Source organism: Pseudopipra pipra, chromosome 6, assembly GCF_036250125.1.
Source record: "Pseudopipra pipra isolate bDixPip1 chromosome 6, bDixPip1.hap1, whole genome shotgun sequence".
In the NCBI taxonomy this organism is placed as follows: Eukaryota; Metazoa; Chordata; class Aves; order Passeriformes; family Pipridae; genus Pseudopipra; species Pseudopipra pipra.
Window position 1 is genome coordinate 12,224,028 of NC_087554.1, and position 17,572 is coordinate 12,241,599.

Here is a 17,572-nt window from a genome sequence, read left to right on the forward strand (position 1 = left end):
TGCACTGAAAGATCATAATGTTGCTTCATCATTAAAATAACCACAAAATTAACTTTTGCCCCAAGGGAAAGACAGATGGCAATTTGATGGCCTCATTATTCTTTTTTCTTTTTAGCAAGAGTAAGGTTTTACATTGGCTTATATAATCTAAAAAGATCTCTGAAGAAACTGATGCTACCTAGAAGAGCAAAAAGGATGTAACCAGATCATGTAATTGAATTTCACCTTCCTGAAAATTTTAGCTGTAAGAAAATTCCTGTGTGCATGTCTGTTTTTCTTTTTTCTGTTTTTTTTCCTTAGTAGGAGTCATCCCAGCGACTACTCTCAGTAAGTAAACTTGTGTCACTGAAGCCAGGACTAATCCCACCATTGCCTTAGTGGGGCTGACATCTCACCTGAGGTGTACACATCCACACACGGAGGGTTTTCACAGGGCCAGGTCTCAATACGTGATAGATGACGGCGCGTGCTCATGAAGGAGTGAAGGAAGGTGTGTGTAGTGATTAGAAGTGGTGAATGGCCAGAAGGTCTCCAGTTAACTTGCTATGAGCTGTGGGTGGTGTGCCTGCCACTTGTGTGCCTCAGCGTGCCCATTTCCAGTGGAGCACAGTGTTAGGTAGTTCCTCTTGACTCAGACAGGAATTTGTGGATGCTTCATGCTTTGGAGAACATGATTAAATAAATATTTAACTGCCTCACAGGGATTTAATTAATGCTCACTGTGAACTTTGAAATGAGGGGAAAAGGCAAGGCTGGTTGCAGTTCAGCTGTTCGGTTCGAGCACGAATTCTACTTATTTTATTTTTTGTAAGTGATGTGGGAACAATTCACGTGTTTATTTTGTCATCTGAAAGAGACTTGTGATAAAAAGAGGGATGGAATGAAAAGGAAAATGTGGACTTGATAGGCCACATTTGTCATTGCATGTGAGGGAACCTCTCACAAGCAAACTATGACATCAGATAAACACTTTTGATCTTTGTGGACTTCTTTAGGAGGTGTGGCCATGAAAGCTGGATTCCTTTCTGACCTACATATATAACTTTGGGTAGAAACCTCATTATTTTTAGGAGTGTTCTATCAGACAGAATATATGGCAAATTGTGCCTTCACCAAGGCATTTCTCCATTTGGGGCATTCTAGTTTTTAGCTCAAACTTTGACAAGTTCCAGCTACTTCCAAAAAGTTATCATATCTCAGGCAGCTTAAATTCAGGGGTGTTCATTTGACTCAAGAGGAGGAAAATGACCAATACCCTGGCTGCAGAAATCCAGTACTCTCTGGGATGCCTTCTACATGGAGGGACTGTTTAAAGCAGACTCACTGGAGCACTGTGTGGTAGAATGGCACAAACCTTCCCTAGCACTGCAGAAGAGCTAAACTCTTTTTTTGTCTCAACTGCAGGCTATTTTGTCTCATTGAATTAAGTGGTTACTGTTCAGGCAAAGCTCTCACTGTGGCATCTACTGCAAATTGACAAAAAAGAGACTAAACTACATCCTTAGGTGGAAATTAGTGTCTGTGGGCAGAGTGTCCTCTTAGCACAGAGTTGATGTGCATTGCAAGCAGAGGAATTCAGAGACTGACTTTGACATTATGTAGAGTTTACACAGGCACAACTGACAGCTCAGTCTAGTCTGCTGTCTTCACCACTGTGGGGTAAGATGGACAAAGGTATCAAATCCAAAATGGTGTATAACTTGAGAAAAATACTAATCAAATCTAGGAAATGGGTCTTGTCTCAGATTCCCTTTTAAGCTGCAGGCCTCTAGCAGAAAAATAAGTGCAACAATGAATTTAAACTCTAATTCAGATGCAATCAACACATTTCTATTGCCTTGATTTATATTACAATGAATGCTACTTACTGTATTGCAGTCACATGAAAAGGACATATTCAGTCAATTATCAAGGGTGAAACAGCAATGAACTATGATAAAATAAAGGAAAAATTGCATATTCAAATGACACAGATCTGCATACTTAAGAATGCTTATGTTTACTGAGTAGGGATGCTGCAAGAGTCTTGTTTTCAATACAGTCACACATTCCAGGATGTAAGACAGCTTAAGGAAGTCACCTAGATGGGTGGATTTGCTTTGGTTTGCATAACATTATCTCTGTGGATTTGATAGCGGCAAATCATGAGGCAGTAGAAAATGCATATTGAGACTTTGGTAAATATTCCCTTTCTTTGAAAACTAGACATGTACATCCTTTCCTCATTAGTACAGGTGGGGTGTTTCTGGATTTACACTGTAATATTTAAAGAGAAAATGCCTTTGGTTTTAGTGGGACAGACTCACTAAGTAGCATAAAGTTTTCAGCATCATGAAAAGAAACAATTGCTTCATCCACTTATATCATATTTGGAGCTTATTTCTTCTGAATCTTCTTTCTGAATAAAGTGATTTAAAGTTATTTTATAAAATGATAAAATTTCTGATTTGAATCTTATTTCTTCCAGAATAACTTAATGGAAGGTAGTAGTGTTTGTATCAAGGTTCAATTTGGTACAGAATTCTACATGCTTAGGTTTCCCAGTCATTGTAGGAATTAAAAATCAGGATCCCTTGGACTGATCTAAGGAAGACACTCTTTGTAAATCACAGAAGAGTAACCTAGTTATCGCCTTTTCCAGTTTTCGGTTTCAATAGTGGAAAATCTAAAACTTCTGGGAATAGTATGGGATTATGATAGGTTCTTACAGCCCTCATACACAACTGTTTGATTATGTCTAGCTGAAACAGAGTATCTCATCTATTATAGACAGCAAAGTAGCATTTTGGTGCTGAACAGTTTATTAATATATTGGGTTTTTTTTCCTATTTGCTTTTCCCAGCATTCAGCATCCTTAAGCATCGTGGGCTTTTCAAACGGTTTGGAAATGGAATTACCTCCAACAAGGCTTTCTAGCTCGGCTGATCCACAGGTGAAAGGTGCAGCTGCTGTAACACTTGGCCCGTCCCCAAATGCCCTTTGTGACTGTGATGCTCCACCAGAACCAGTGCCCAGCTACAGCCTGGCGTTGGGCAGGGCTCCAAGTGACCTGAGCCCTGGGAATCCTGCTGGCTTCACACCAGGTGATGCACTGCAGGGCAGCACCAAATGCAAGGTAGGAATGGCTCAAACTCCTCTATTGAGAGGGAATCCACTTTCATTTACAACACATGTTACTGTTAGTCAATCAGTCAAAGATAGCTTTTTCAGTAAGTAAAGTTTTCCTTATCTAGTATTTGAAGACTGATTAAAAATTATTTTCTTAAAATGGAAAGAAAGAAAACTAATAATAAAATGTGGTATTTTTTTCTAACCCTCACCCCCCCACCTCCCGAAGCTGGAAAATGAAGACTTCAATACTGTAGACTGTCTTCTAGAAAACAGCTTGGCTACTGCTGGGCAAGATGTAGTTAATGAATTAACTCTTTCTATGCAAAAAGTGATGGAAGAACCTATTAATCTTTCAATCAAAAAATCTCAACATTGCACTTCTCCTTCTGAACTGCTCAGCGACAGTGTTTTCCTGCCTGTGAATGCCAGAATGAGACAACTTAGAAGCGAAGAAGGTACAAGGCTTTTAATTATTTCATTTAGGTTTTTTTTGGTCTTTCTTTCTTAGCACTGTGCATTGCAAGCATTGCAAAGCAGTATGCTTATTAGTGTACTTACATGCAAATGTTCTTTCTAGCAAGCTTCAAATTTTATCAGAGTACTTAATCCAATGGAAAAGTGTGTTTGATCTCATCTATGGAGGAAAAAAACACGGAAATGATATGCTTTGAATTTGTAACATCCTTCATCTGTAAACTAGAAACGAGTGTGTCTGTGTGAAGTACCTGGAGTATTAGTTCTCTTAGAAGCACTCCTGTTAATGAGACCTGCAGTTATGACTATTGAAGAGCTGGTTTGAAGGGTCCAAATTCAATTAAAAAAAAAAAAAATTACTTCCCAAATGTAACGTGCCTTCTGCTAAGACTTTCACATCAGTAGCATACCAAATTTTTGTTAATATATTGCACGGTGTGTGCTTTTGCTTGGCTCTGTCTGTTGTGGAACATTCCCTTCAGCCAAGACCTATTTCTTCAGCCTTAATGGAGAATTAGGCTTTACTTAACTCTTTTCATGGGCAAATTGCCAACATCATTGTGCTACACTGTAAAGCCTCATTCCTGCAAACTCTGAAAGTCAATGGAACTACTCATGCAAGCAAGGGATTGCAGGATCAAGCTGTTATCCCGTGACTTATGCCAACATTTGGCTGCTTTTCTCTATAAAAGATGAATTAATATTTCTATCTGAGTGCTATACTTTTATTCACAGAACTCTAATTAGTACAAAGGAGGCCTAGCTCAGTGAGCCAAGGAAATGTATTTGTCTTCTCTTCTATGTCCTCTGCCAGATTGTTACAATTATGCCACAGTTATTTGTGTGAGATGTAAGAATCACGTACACCCCCAAAAAACTGTGTCTCAGTCAGGCTGAAGTGTCTCCAAGAGGAGCAGCTTTCTAATATCTGGTCTGGGTTGTGTGACACTACACCCTGAAAGCAGCCCCAGTGTACTGAATCTCACTGTCTATAACAGATGCTACAGATTTGCTCTGTACAAAGCACGGGCCCTGTTATGCAATAGGATGGAAAGCCTAGCGTGTTGAGTTCAGTGCTGCTCCCTCTTCACAAGGAAGGATCAGGAGGGAGCAATTCCCATCCTGCTGTGCCTGTTTAATGGTGTGCACTGAGGAGAGACCTGTGGAGATACAGTCACCATATGCAGTGGGAAAGATGAATTCTGTTGCAAAGGCAAGGTTATCTCTGCTGGTGGCTCTCGGTAGGACTTTCTGGCTTCAGTGGTGCTGTGCTGCCAAACCCCATTCCTTCTGGTATATATCTCCAATGACTCATCCTTTTCTGATATCAAACCTAACCTAAACATTTCAGCCTAATTTAAAACAAAATACTTCTTATCCTAGCCACAAGGGATGTGGTGAAAATTGTACATAATTTCATCATTTTCCTCTTACAGCCACTTCTTATCATAGCTTGCATAAACACTCTCCCCTCCCCTTCTCTTTTCTAGACTAAACAATTCTGATGGTTTCAATCTCTCCTCATGGGTCAGGAGTCTGATTTTTCAAAACCACATCATTCCTGCTGTGCTATTTTGGGTTCTCTGCAATTAAGGAGTGCTGCCCACAGCCAAACGCAGTGCTGCAGCTGAGGCCTCTGGGGTGCCATGCAGAGCCAGGGTATCAGCTTCTTGTGTTTTACATTCCTTGCTGCGGGTAATAAGCTGCAAGATGGCATTCCTCTCTTTTGCAGCCAGCAGCATTAGAGGGTTGACTTGCTTGTGGTGAGAAGTCTACGTTAACTTCCTTCTACAGAGCAGTTCCCTAGTCAGTTATTTTCCTTTGTGATTACATTAATCTGATCCTTTATAAGCATAATACAGTTAATTCAGCCTTATTGATTTGGGAGATTTTCTTTCTCTGATGTATTAGGGTCTATTTTTAACAGTAAATATTCTCCAGTGTTTGCAACCCCTTTAGTTTGGCATTTTCCACAAATTTTATAAGTACTATTATTTTATGGGCCAAGTTGCTGATGGAAATGTTAGTTAATATAGCAATCCAGAACCAGTGGAACATCTTCTGGTTTGACAATGTGCAACAAGAGCTGACCCTGCCTCAGTGTGCAGTCACTCTTTAGTAATTCTGTCTGTCTTTCACCTGAGCAACAATCACAAGTGAATAATGCCTTAGGTGTGATGTAAAATGCACCTTTCCTTGTCAGTCTTGTATTGTGTTTCCTGTGGCTGGAAATAACAGACTATCCTTACAGGCACATTGCATTCAAGCCGTGGGTTAGGTACAGTTGACCCAAGCTAGATTTTCTTTTAAAAGGCATGTTTTCCTGGCCCTCACTTGTCTCCAGATAACCATGATATTAGGTTTGTTTCCTGTTAGTATTGGCTATGTCAAACCAGTTCCTAGCAAAGGAAGGCATTACTATGACATTTGTCAGTGGACTGGTCTATGAGGACATCCACTGGGGCGTTCATCTCTACGCTGTCCCATCTCCCTGAAGTTGTTTTATTACTCTTGTGTCTGGTATTAGTCAAGAGCTACAGCTACTTGTATGCTTATATAACAGATAGTTTTGAGTTCATGTGTTTATACGTTACAGACGTTGGCTAGAAAGGAATTATAGTGTAACTTTTGTCCCTCGGTGGCAGATGGGAGACACAATTTTCTTCCTGTTTTCAAGAATTAGCCAGAAGCTTCTTAGCGTGGGGCTGTAGACTTCAGAGACTTCCTGAGCCTCGGGGGTTCAGATCTCAGTAGGTCTGTTTTTCTCAAGTGCAGGCTGTACAGCAAAGAGGATTACTTATGTTGTTCCATGTATATGGATGAATGTGACATGGCTGTGTACATATATAATTCCCTGGGAATGAAGCCATTGCGACAAAATATTTCGTAAAGGCTCCTCGTATTTCATACAGAAGCTGTGGTTAAAAGCAAAAAAGAAAGACAAAAGCTCTGTATCAGAAGAGAAAATAGCACACACATTTTCTATACATATAGATGAAACAATTCCATAATTCACTTATGATATCATATTAAACACCAGACAGAAGTACATGAATATTGAAGTACTTTCTACCCTAATCTGCCTGTGATATTATAAATATTTTATTCGTTTTCTTATCTTCTGTTCCAGATTCCAATGACTGTGAAAAGGAACATTTTGAAATGGATATGAAAAGCAATCAGAATGTCAGGTAGAGGAGTCTTTTTTATACGAAATCACTGGCCGTGAAATTTTATGCATGTATTTTGAAAATTTGTCATACTTAATGATAATGGAGAACTTAAAAAGAATACTAGATTCCTTATAGATAATAGTTCAGAAAGTTGTAAATTGCTCTCTTAAACTTGAAAACAACAATTAAAAAGAAGTGGTGAATTCATGTATTTCTGTTATTCTGAGTAATTTTCCAGAATGAATAAATACTTGCAAACTTATCTCACTTGGATAATTAAAACCTATTAAGCCTAAATTAAAACTAAAAGATATCATGGGAACAGGACTAATACTATCTCAATAATTTTATAAAATTTTGTTTTCAGCTACTGCTGTGATAATATGTTCAAGTAAAGTTGATGATATGCTGTGTTCCTGCTTGAAGCCAATCACACTTAAAAGTATCAAATATGACATAAATTGGGATAATTAAAACAAAAATATATGGAACAGGGCAAAAGTTTAGCACAGCAGTTAGTAGTGCATTTACACATATGATTGAAGTGATCGAATTCACATTTCTTAAAGAATTGGCTTGTTAAAAAGTGTCCAGATTTTCAGCATTTAGCCAGCAGAGTCACAGCTGCAAAGGGAAAGGAGCACAAATAATAGCACGTGAAAAGTATTGAAACTGAGTGGGCAGAATTTTGTGGAATGTAGCCGAATTCAGCCATGTGTCCTTTTGCCCACAGAGCTGGCCCGAAGGAGCAGAAGATTCCCTTTGTGCGACTGGAACGGCTGAAAATATGCGCATCAGAAGTGGGGGAGCTGCCGGTGTTTAAGCTCCAGCCACAGGACAATGAGCAGGAGGGCAATTTCCTCCTCGTAATTGAATGTGGGACACGGTCTTCAAGTATGTCTATAAAGGTGAGTAGAATTGCCTGGAGGTTTGACTTGCCTTCTCCCCTGTATCCTACTGGTTTGTACCCACAGTTCTGAGAGTTATTATACAGTAAATAAGTTTGTTGATTTGTTTCATCTTGGGATACTTCTGTGATGGGTTGAGGTAGTAGGCAATGCTGCTTTTAGTTTGCTGTGTAGCTCCCTGATACTTCCATTTCTGAGAAGTCTGTCTCTGGGATTGGGTAGCTGTAGTGTTTTTATACTCTAGCAAGCAGCTTGGCTTACCTGTCTGGTTACAAATATAGGACAAATAGCTTAAAACTGACTTGAATGTATATTTGAGTTATAGGAACCAATCCCAGAAATCACAGTGTAATAGATTTTTAAAAGTCTTGTATTCAATTGCTTCTTTGGAGTCTTGAGCATAAGCTTCTCTCCACAGAGGAGAGGAATTTCTGGTGGGAACAAAAACCTATACTGTTTTTGTTGGTTTGTTTTTGGTGGGTTTTTCTTGTTTGTTTGTTTGTTGTTTGGTTGGGGGATTTGTGGCTTTTTGTGGGAGATTTTGAGCTGTTTACTGAAAAATTTGCAAGCACCATTGTAGAGTATTCTGTTTCTATCACCCTTGGTATGGAACCTGTGCAGCTCTTGTAGTGCTATTACACCGTGGTATGTGGAGGGAATGACTTGACCAAAGTGACCTGGCCAGCCAGCAGCAGATCCTGAGCTGAGCATGGGCCTGCTGAACCCCAGTGCCCTCTCCAGTAGAGTTCACTGCAGAGAAATCACTTTGTCTGCAGATAACCACTGCTGTTGTATGCTGATACATGAAAACGATGATTGTGTGATCCCAGATTTTTCTTCCTTCAAGATAAATAAAGATAGTCCACCTGAAGGACTGCAGTCCAAAGAGGAAAACTCAGAGGACAGGAAATTTCTCATATCCCAGGCTGCAGGACAGACACCATCTCCCCCTGTAGATGCTCTGTCTGTTGATCAGAAGCTCAGCAATGGCGTCTCCAGCATGAAAAAATCTCCAGTTACTCAGGAAGTCAGCCCAATTGAAAATGAGGATTTCTGTGCTGTGTGTCTTAATGGAGGAGAACTGTTGTGCTGTGATCACTGCCCCAAGGTCTTCCATCTCTCCTGCCATGTTCCAGCCCTGCTCAGCTTTCCAGTGTATGTATGACATTTCACTAATGTGCTGTTCCTACTCACTGCCTTGGGGCAAAATATATCCTCAGGGATGTATGTGTCAGCCTTATACTGCATCTCTCACTTGTCCTTTTTGATGCTTTTCTTGCAAAGGGAAGAATTGTCTTACACACTAGGAACTAGATGAATTACGAACAAGAATTGTTTCCAGCCATGTGTGCCCTTTCTGCAGTTAACTGGCCAGTACAACAAAGGAGGTTGCAGACCCGAGACTTTCATGTGACTCCCTGGAGAAAAATAAAATCCTAATTCTCATGTAACATCTGAAGTGTAGACATCAGCTCTTCTCTCCAAAAACAGAGACTAGCCCCAGAAAAAGGCAACCAGTGAATTTCTATTCAGTTTTCTAGCCAGTTTTATGGGAAATTTAGGATTATCAAGGCTTATGTTAGAAATGTTTAGGACATTGATGTTGTCTAGCGAATTGTCACAGATGAATTGTGTGCAATGAGCCAGAAATAGATATACGTCCACATACCAAACTCCAGACTTTAAAAGGTAGTGCGTTACTGTTGGTGTACAATTCTGAATTCTCTCATAAATCTTTATTAAGTGGGACCAAAGGCTACTACTTCATTTGTGCCAAGCCCAAAAAACTGTCTCAGCTGAGAAAAATATGTTGCAAGATACTAGTTTGGAGACTGTGGTTTGTTCATTCTGTTCAAAAAACTAGGAGTTTTCAACTCCTCTAGTTTCAAAACAAAGTGAAAACGAAGTTTTCATGTTTAAAATAAACTTCCTATGCAAACCCAAATTCTAATGAAACAAATTAATTCCCTTAAATAAAATTATATGTCCACAGTTCTTTAATAGATCTTCATCTATAGTTATTCAGACCCTGATGTTGCAGAATTTGTGTCACTGCCTTCATGGAATTCTTCAAGAGATTTTTGAAAATAGATCTACTAGAAAGGACACACATGCCCTTGCAGAATTATGTCTATTTGGTTTGGGAACCCATGTACTAGCACACATTATGACCTTTTCTGATAATGTTGACTTCTTAGATAAATACATCAATTATCAAATGGATCTGTGTTTGTCTTATGACCTAACTATTACCTGTTTTACCTTAATGTTTTTTTAAAAGCAACACTTGAATCAATGCAGCTGCATACACTGCTGGTACATGATTTCAAACACTTAAAATTTTGTCTTTTTTCTTTTCCTTTGTGATAGAAAAAGTATCATGAATAGAACCTGAAATTGCTGCACTTGTAATTGGATTCAAATCCATTGAAGAACATCTAGTACAATGGGCTTCAGATTGCCTGCTATTGTAATACTAGTTAAGAATGAGACCTTCCAAATACAGTGATTTATGAGATTTGTTATTTGACAAGGTTGTGGAAAAAAATCAGCATTTTTTTGGTTTATTGTTTTGCAGAGGAGAGTGGGTGTGCACCCTTTGCCGTAATCCAGTGAAGCCTGAGGTAGAATATGACTGTGAAAACACACGCTACAGCCACAGCTATAATGTACAATATGGCCTTGATGACTGTGATCAGAAGGTGGGAATAACTGTATATTGTACTATTTAGAAAAGGCCATATGATCTCAGCATGAGGCTTTGCCTTTTCTTTGGAAAGATGATGGTTTTGACTTGGTTGCTACTCAAATGTTACAGACAGTAGTAAATAGAACAAAAGCATTCTTACTATTTAGTTATATCATTCTCTTATTTCTAGGCATTGCTGTTCAATTTTAAAATGAATGTCATGTTACAGAAAGATGAAACAGGCAGATCTTGACTTCTTTTCTACTTTGAACAGGGAAGTCACACTCAGCAGCAGAGCAACTTCCCTGAGTCAATTTGTTCCTGGCTTTCTGACACTGAATCTTTTTGCTTTAAGACTTGGCACTTCTCAGACAAGAGACATCTACTTGGGCCAGTGAAATGACGTTTTTGTGATGTAGAACCTTTTTGACTTTCAGTTGGAATGAAATCATCATGCAGTCTTCATGTGTACTATTAGTTCCCTTGAACATGATGTTTAGGCTGTTGATTCAGCCTAGATGAAAGCTTATCCCTTTACATACCCATTACCAGTTTCCTCTACCAAAATGAAAAAAGCGCCTTTTCTTAAAGTCCACTTGGTGCTTGGAAGTCACAAGTTTCCAAATAGGTGGAAATCCTGCGTGTATTGTTGACAGCTGGACAGAGAGGCTGAGTGCAGATGTTGAGCTGGCCCTGTGCAAATGGAGCCTAATTTAAGGCACTGGTCTAATCTGGGCACCAGTCATGAAGACAACAGCAATGATTCTCAGAGCACTGGGGCCCCTTGGCAAGACCTATGAGCACAGCCAAGCATTGCTCAATTCATCCATGCTGTTTCCAGACCTGAGCTACTCTGTCCATGCAGAGCTGGACATAACTTTTTTACACTGATGTGATGCCCTTTTTTACTGGATTTGGTACACCTGGACAGAAATTTTTGAGATCTGGATCCTGAGTAGTGAAGTTTCATTTAGAGAATTGAGATGAATCAAAATTCCATTGTTGTTGAGCAAATATGGTTTATGATGTTTTTGTAGTGTATTCTTTTTGCACTAGTGAAAAAGCCAAAGACTGTTATAAGTATTTTACAAGTTAACAATGATTAGACAAAACAATTTTCATACAGTACTAGCAACTACATAACTTGCATCCATTTGTATGAATGGATATGAACAGTGTGAAACGTTTCCCATTTAACTGTTTCCAAACCGTTGCTGCTGTTCTTTCAGTCAAGAGCCAAGAAATAGATCTGAAGTGCAGAAAGGAAATAGTAATAGCAAGTAGTTCCCAAGGGTTTCCAGAAAGGATATGTGCATACAAAGTTTTTTACATAGTTTCTTTTCCTGCATTTCTTGACTATCCTTATTTTCAAAGCTATAAAAGTGCTATGAGGCAAAACATCCCCCTGATTAGGGTGAAGTGTGCCATTTTGCATCAGAAGTGCACAGTCTACATGCGAATTCTGTTGTTGTTAGTATGATTGATTAACTAAGGGCAAGAATGAAACTCGCTTCTTTTGCATTAAAATGTGTTTCAAATCTGGCTCCTACAGAAGTGTGAAAAGCTGGTGCTTTCCCTGTTCTGCAGTAATATGAGCCTCCCGTTCCATGAACCTGTCAGTCCCCTGGTAAGTACTGCACATGCGTGGATCAGAGGAAATCCAAAGGATACTCTGGCACACCTCGTAAATATCTCCTTTATCTTCTTGAAAGATATTCATGAGGTTTTTTTCTGAACGGTATTGCTCAGGGTAGAACTTTTCCTCTTGCAAGTGCTTTGATAGCATCAGATTGGAGGCAGGTAAATGGTGGCAAGGTTTGGGTGCCAATTTAAGATGCTGGTAGAATACTAAAGGTATGTGATAGGCTACAGTGATTAAAAAAATTGACTCGCCATGTACATGGAAAATGCTGTACTGCTGTAAGAGAGGCCTGCTTTAGAAACAACCCTGGACTCCCTCTTTACCCTCTCTGTGGACGACACCAGAAATGTGACTGTGTGTAGGGGAAGATGTAGAAACTATTGTTTCATCCATGTACACAACATTCACAATATTAACTGTCTGTTTTAAGGAAGATAGAGATTCACAGTGTTGTAACAATATAACACAGTGAGAAACAGATTGGGGGAGGGAAAAATAAAGGTTTTATGTGAAGGAATAGTCCAAATAATGGTAAAAAACCTATTCCACCTAATAAAGCTTGCAATGAACTTATGGAACAAATTACCTAACAAGTAGGTTTAGACCAAAAAAGATTTAAGGAGTGTGATATCCTGGTAGCTAATGCCCATTGAAAAAGACTCTTGTTGAACTTTTAAGAGAGTGCACAGTATCTTGTTTTTAGTCACTCTTGACAGACTGCTTCCCACCTTATCAGCTGCCAGTATCTCAGCACATTCTTTTTGTAATTCCCTGGGGAAAATGTTAGCTAATTGTCAGTGTTGCATATATTATTGATTATGGTTAAACAATGACATTTATATCTGGGGATAAACTTTACAAAGCGCAAATAGCAGACTGTAAATACTGAGTGTAAACACTGAAGTGTGCTATTTTCAAGTTCAGTCTTGCAAGCAAATATGTTTTTAATAAAACCAAAAAGCACCCAGGAAGATAATATACACAAGTGTAGGCGTTAAAAAACTAGAGCTCTCTTCCCTGATGCAAGGACTCCTCTGCAGTGACTTCTGTTCAGACTTCGATAGAAGTCACTGGAGAAGAAATTAATTAATTAAAACAAATAAATAAATTAAAAATGTTACACACTTGCATTTTATTCTTATTGCAGGCTCGGCATTATTATCAGATCATCAAAAGGCCAATGGATTTGTCAACCATACGAAAAAAGCTGCAGAAGAAGGACAAATCCCACTATGCTGCACCTGAGGAGCTTGTGACTGACGTGCGTCTCATGTTTTGGAACTGTGCAAAGTTCAATTATGTAGGTTTCTAGTGTGCATGGCTGGGGGGATACAAAGCAGAGGGTGGCTCTTTCAAGTTGTCACCCTGTTTTTTTGGCAATCAGATATGAGATTGGGATAAACAGAAGTATTATTCAGTTTCATTATTTGGAAATTGTGTTGGGTCTTTTTTAATGACAGAAATGAAGTTAAATAGGTATCTGAGAACTTGAAATACATATGAATCTAAAATTAAAGAGGGACATCTTAGTGGACAGCTCTTTGGAATGTTACTGGGTTTGCTGTGAGAAGCCAATCATAGCCAGCAAAATAGCTGGGAAAAATCAAGTGCGTAGAAATTCCTAAGCAATGATGACTGCTGTTCTTTCTAGTTCACTGCACATCTCTTTTTATTAGAGGTGCAGAAACGTGTTCCTTAATAGCAGCATCTGGTTTTTACTTACACTGAAAATGCAGAGGGACTAATGGTCTGTAGAAAGTGTGCAGGAGACTAATGGAGATGTAGCAGACAGAAATAAGGCGAGACAAAGGGTAGGTTAGTTATTTGGTTTTGATCCTTGATGATTTCTGTGTGCAGTAGCACTAAATAGTTATTGATTCTCTTACAGCCAGATTCAGAGGTTGCTGAGGCTGGACGATGCCTGGATGAATTCTTTGAGGACAAACTGAAGGAGATTTATCCAGACAGGCATTTTCCTTCAATGCAACAAGATGACTCTGATTCTGAAGAAGTGGAGAGTCAGAACAGCAAAATGCCGCCCCAGGATTTTCAGTGGCCGTCGTACGGGCAGGAGTGCCTTCAGCCCAAAAGGAAACGGCGCCATGCTGTAAGATTGCAAAAGCAAAAGCATTTGCTTGCTAAGTGGCCACCCTGCTAATTCTGTTTACAGATACTGATGGGAAGTTTTGACAGGGCTGTGTGGGAAAACTGTCAAGATTGTATCACAGATATGTGATCAGTGCTACAATTTTGTGTCAAGATCCTCTGAGTGGAATAAAGTGTCAGCTGTGTATAAGTGTGCGATCGAGAACAAATGAAGCCTCTCAGGCCACACAGTTATCTTCCTAGCAGAAAACTGTCAAGACTTCTAAAAAGACCAAGCCCTTTAGCTATTCACTATCTGTTTCCTTTGTACACAGGAAAGTGAAAAAACTAAAAGAATGATGTTTCAGCCAGCTAACAGCCTTCCTCAGGTATGACCTCCTCAAGAGATGAGATTTGCTATGAGGAATCCAGAAGCATAACTGACAGAGTTAAGGTGTGTGGGAGGAAAGCAAAGCACTCGGGCTGTTTATTTAAACTCTCCTATTCTGCTGACCATATGCCTTATTTCTAGATCTTGTGGATAGATAACAGATCCAAAATGTTTGAATCTGTCCATATTCAATCTGTTAAATCACATATATGTTTTGCAGTGTTTACACTGAAGTACTAATGTTTTGATCATAGTTAACGATGAATAATAATAAAAATAACATACTAATAATATCTAATACTGCAGTACCATTTTATAATCTGTTCAATGTGACATCTCTGTTTTATAGAGCACAGGTAACCATGTAATAATCTTGCAACCTCAGTGTGAATGTTGGCCATGCTTCATGGTAAATACATGTAGTCATTAAGGCTGTAATCCTGTTGTCTTATTCAATGATTTTTCTGGGAGCTTGACTGCTCAAAGCTTATGAGATACAGTATAATGTGATTATCTGATTAGCTGTTTCTTTTGAAGCAGAGCATTTTTATTAAATCATGAAAGAGCAAGTGCTAATGCTAGGGCTCTGTGTGAACTGTTTCTGAGTGCATACTGGATGCTCTGTTTGCAAGGCATGATTCTTTTGGAATCTAATTCATGCTTGGTAAAGCAGTGTGGGATTTCTTGGGTCTCAAAGGTAGCATTTTTATACAACACAAGCCAGTTGTTTTTCTATAAAGCAGATATTGGAATTCGGTAAATTAACTATGCAGTGAATTACATGGTTATAGAAGTGCCTATAAAATGATGTCATATATTTCTGATTTTCTCTTTACTTATTTCTTGTAGTTGTGATTACCAGCAGTACTATAGAAGATGATGAGAATGTATATATGTAGAAGCTCAAACAGAATGAAAGGATGTCTAAGCTGAGGAGGTTTTTTGCTAAATTTCACAATGTATTGGCAGAACACCACCAGGAGCAAATTTAGAGTTCACTTGAACAAAGGTTGCATGAAATTATATAAAGTCTTAAAGGTTGGATAGGTAACATGACATCACACCTGAACAGGGTGATAAGCCTGCAAGTTGCTTCCCAGCTCTTCCAGAAGCAGGTGAGCCACATTTTTGCATGGCCAATGCTTTCTTCATGTGTGTGAGGGGTATCTTCCTCCTTGAAACTCTGCCTAATCTGGGCTGAAGTCCAACTCTGAGAGAGGAAGTTGTTGCAGATCTCAAAAGCAATTAAAGTTCATTTTAATTAGGTTCCTGTAAATAAAGATGATATTTTCAGCATAGTTTATATGGGCTATTTGGTCTGCTAACCATGTATGTTATTTTAGATAACACTTTAAAGTAAAGGTTTATATATGAAATAATAAGACATGAATGTTATATTCTACTCTGTGTGACTTACTGTTTGTTGTTAACGGTAGTGAGCCAATGTTTTCTCTTCTTTGAAGAAATGAAAATCTGGATATTATAAACTGACTGGAAAACTGTGAGATGAAGAGACAGCCTTTTCATTTTCTATATATGAATTCGTATATGTTTGCTTTCTGTCTCCTGTTCTCAAAACAGTATCTTGGCACAGGGAAATGAGTGCAGGTTTGTCACTGAATTAATCACCCTTATCTGTGCTACAGGTGTCACTTTTTCTCAGTTCTCCACCAAAGACCTATCTGTTTTTTACTGTTAATAGTGCAAAAATGATATGCTGTCTAGCTTTCATCTAGGGGCAGTTCTAGAAATGGGAGAGACTATTGACAACTTCCTCTTTTCCTGGAAGAGCAGAGTCAATGAGAGCCTCCTTCTATTTCTTAAAGGCTGTTTGTTAACTGTACCATTAGTTTTGGAGAACATATGTTTATAATAAAATTCATAGAGGATATATTATGCTTCTATTAAAAATAGAAATTTGCCAGTTTGTAACCATATATGAGATATCCTTTGTGTGTGTGCTGGCAGGACTCTATGACCTAAGCACTCTTAAGGCTAACTTTGATTCCAATTGCTTCACTAAGACATAGTAACTGTTAAAAAAAAGCAGCCTTGTAAACTTCATGTCATGTTGGTAAGCAGAAGGAAACCTGAACTCATACGCATGACTTTCAAATACAGTTCTCTGGGTCACCAACTTCACAACACAGTGCATGTCATAACAATGTTATTCATCTTGGATGTTGCCTTAAAATTGCTGGCTTGTGGTGTTCCCACTGCTGGACACCATACCACCAGCACCCATAAATTCTTGGGGAGTTTATCCTGTCAAAGTCCAGTTGCAGACTGGTAACAGCACTGGCCATTATGAAAGGAAGGGTGTCTCTTCTAAAATCCAAAGCCCATGTGGCCCAAAAGAGAAGTGATAGATTATGTAGTTACCTTTTCTTCTATCACACATCCTGTTTCACAATCCAGAATGCGTAGGAAGAGAAGCAAGGAGGAACACCTGAAGTTTTCCCATGGAAGTAAGTATAGCAGAAACAAATGCCAGCAACACCATGGAAACACCAGCAAATTCACTAGGTCCTGCAAATGTAACCAAGGGCTATGTGTTATGAGTTACATGTAGAATGGGAAAATCCATTCTGTATTTAAATAGTTGGAAAAGAGATTAATTCAGTAATAGGTCTGTTAAATAAGAAATTTGAATTTCATTCCCCTACAGACAGTTTCAAAGACATACTTCATCCAGTATCGTGACAGAATGGCATTACAGTTAATACAAACAGGTGTTTAACAATACAGATTAATGAATGACTGCATGTTTATATGTGTAATGTGCATCACTGAACAATAAAATATGTGAAATGCATTTTTGCACATCAATCTGAAATTTTTGCTCTGAGTACATCTGCTTTCAATTAATATATGGATTGTATAATGTCATTTAACACTTATTAGCTAAGTTGTTCATGACTACTGATAGCAAAACAGAATGGTTATGAGAGCAGCTATGCTAACACAGGAGACAGTTTTCTGTTTGGCAGATATTTTTGATACCAAGTGGATATTTTGCTTTTTTTGTTTTTCAATTACTGTAAGTTATTGAGAACCAAACATGACATTAACAAGTAGCAAAAAATGTTTGTAGTTTAA

At 38.7% G+C, this 17,572-nt stretch overlaps 1 protein-coding gene across 1 annotated transcript in view; it reads left to right on the forward strand.

The window, feature by feature from the left end:
- Positions 1–17,288, forward strand: part of TRIM66 (tripartite motif containing 66) — a 52,319-nt gene extending 35,031 nt beyond the window's left edge. Inside the window, exons 11-19 of the mRNA XM_064657388.1 lie at positions 2,843–3,115; positions 3,338–3,566; positions 6,716–6,776; positions 7,492–7,666; positions 8,514–8,821; positions 10,245–10,368; positions 11,908–11,982; positions 13,145–13,297; positions 13,886–17,288. Coding sequence (XP_064513458.1) covers positions 2,843–3,115; positions 3,338–3,566; positions 6,716–6,776; positions 7,492–7,666; positions 8,514–8,821; positions 10,245–10,368; positions 11,908–11,982; positions 13,145–13,297; positions 13,886–14,155 — 1,668 coding nt within the window. The 3' untranslated portion in view covers positions 14,156–17,288. The remainder of the gene's footprint in view (positions 1–2,842; positions 3,116–3,337; positions 3,567–6,715; positions 6,777–7,491; positions 7,667–8,513; positions 8,822–10,244; positions 10,369–11,907; positions 11,983–13,144; positions 13,298–13,885) is intronic.
- The last annotated feature ends 284 nt before the right edge of the window (positions 17,289–17,572 follow it).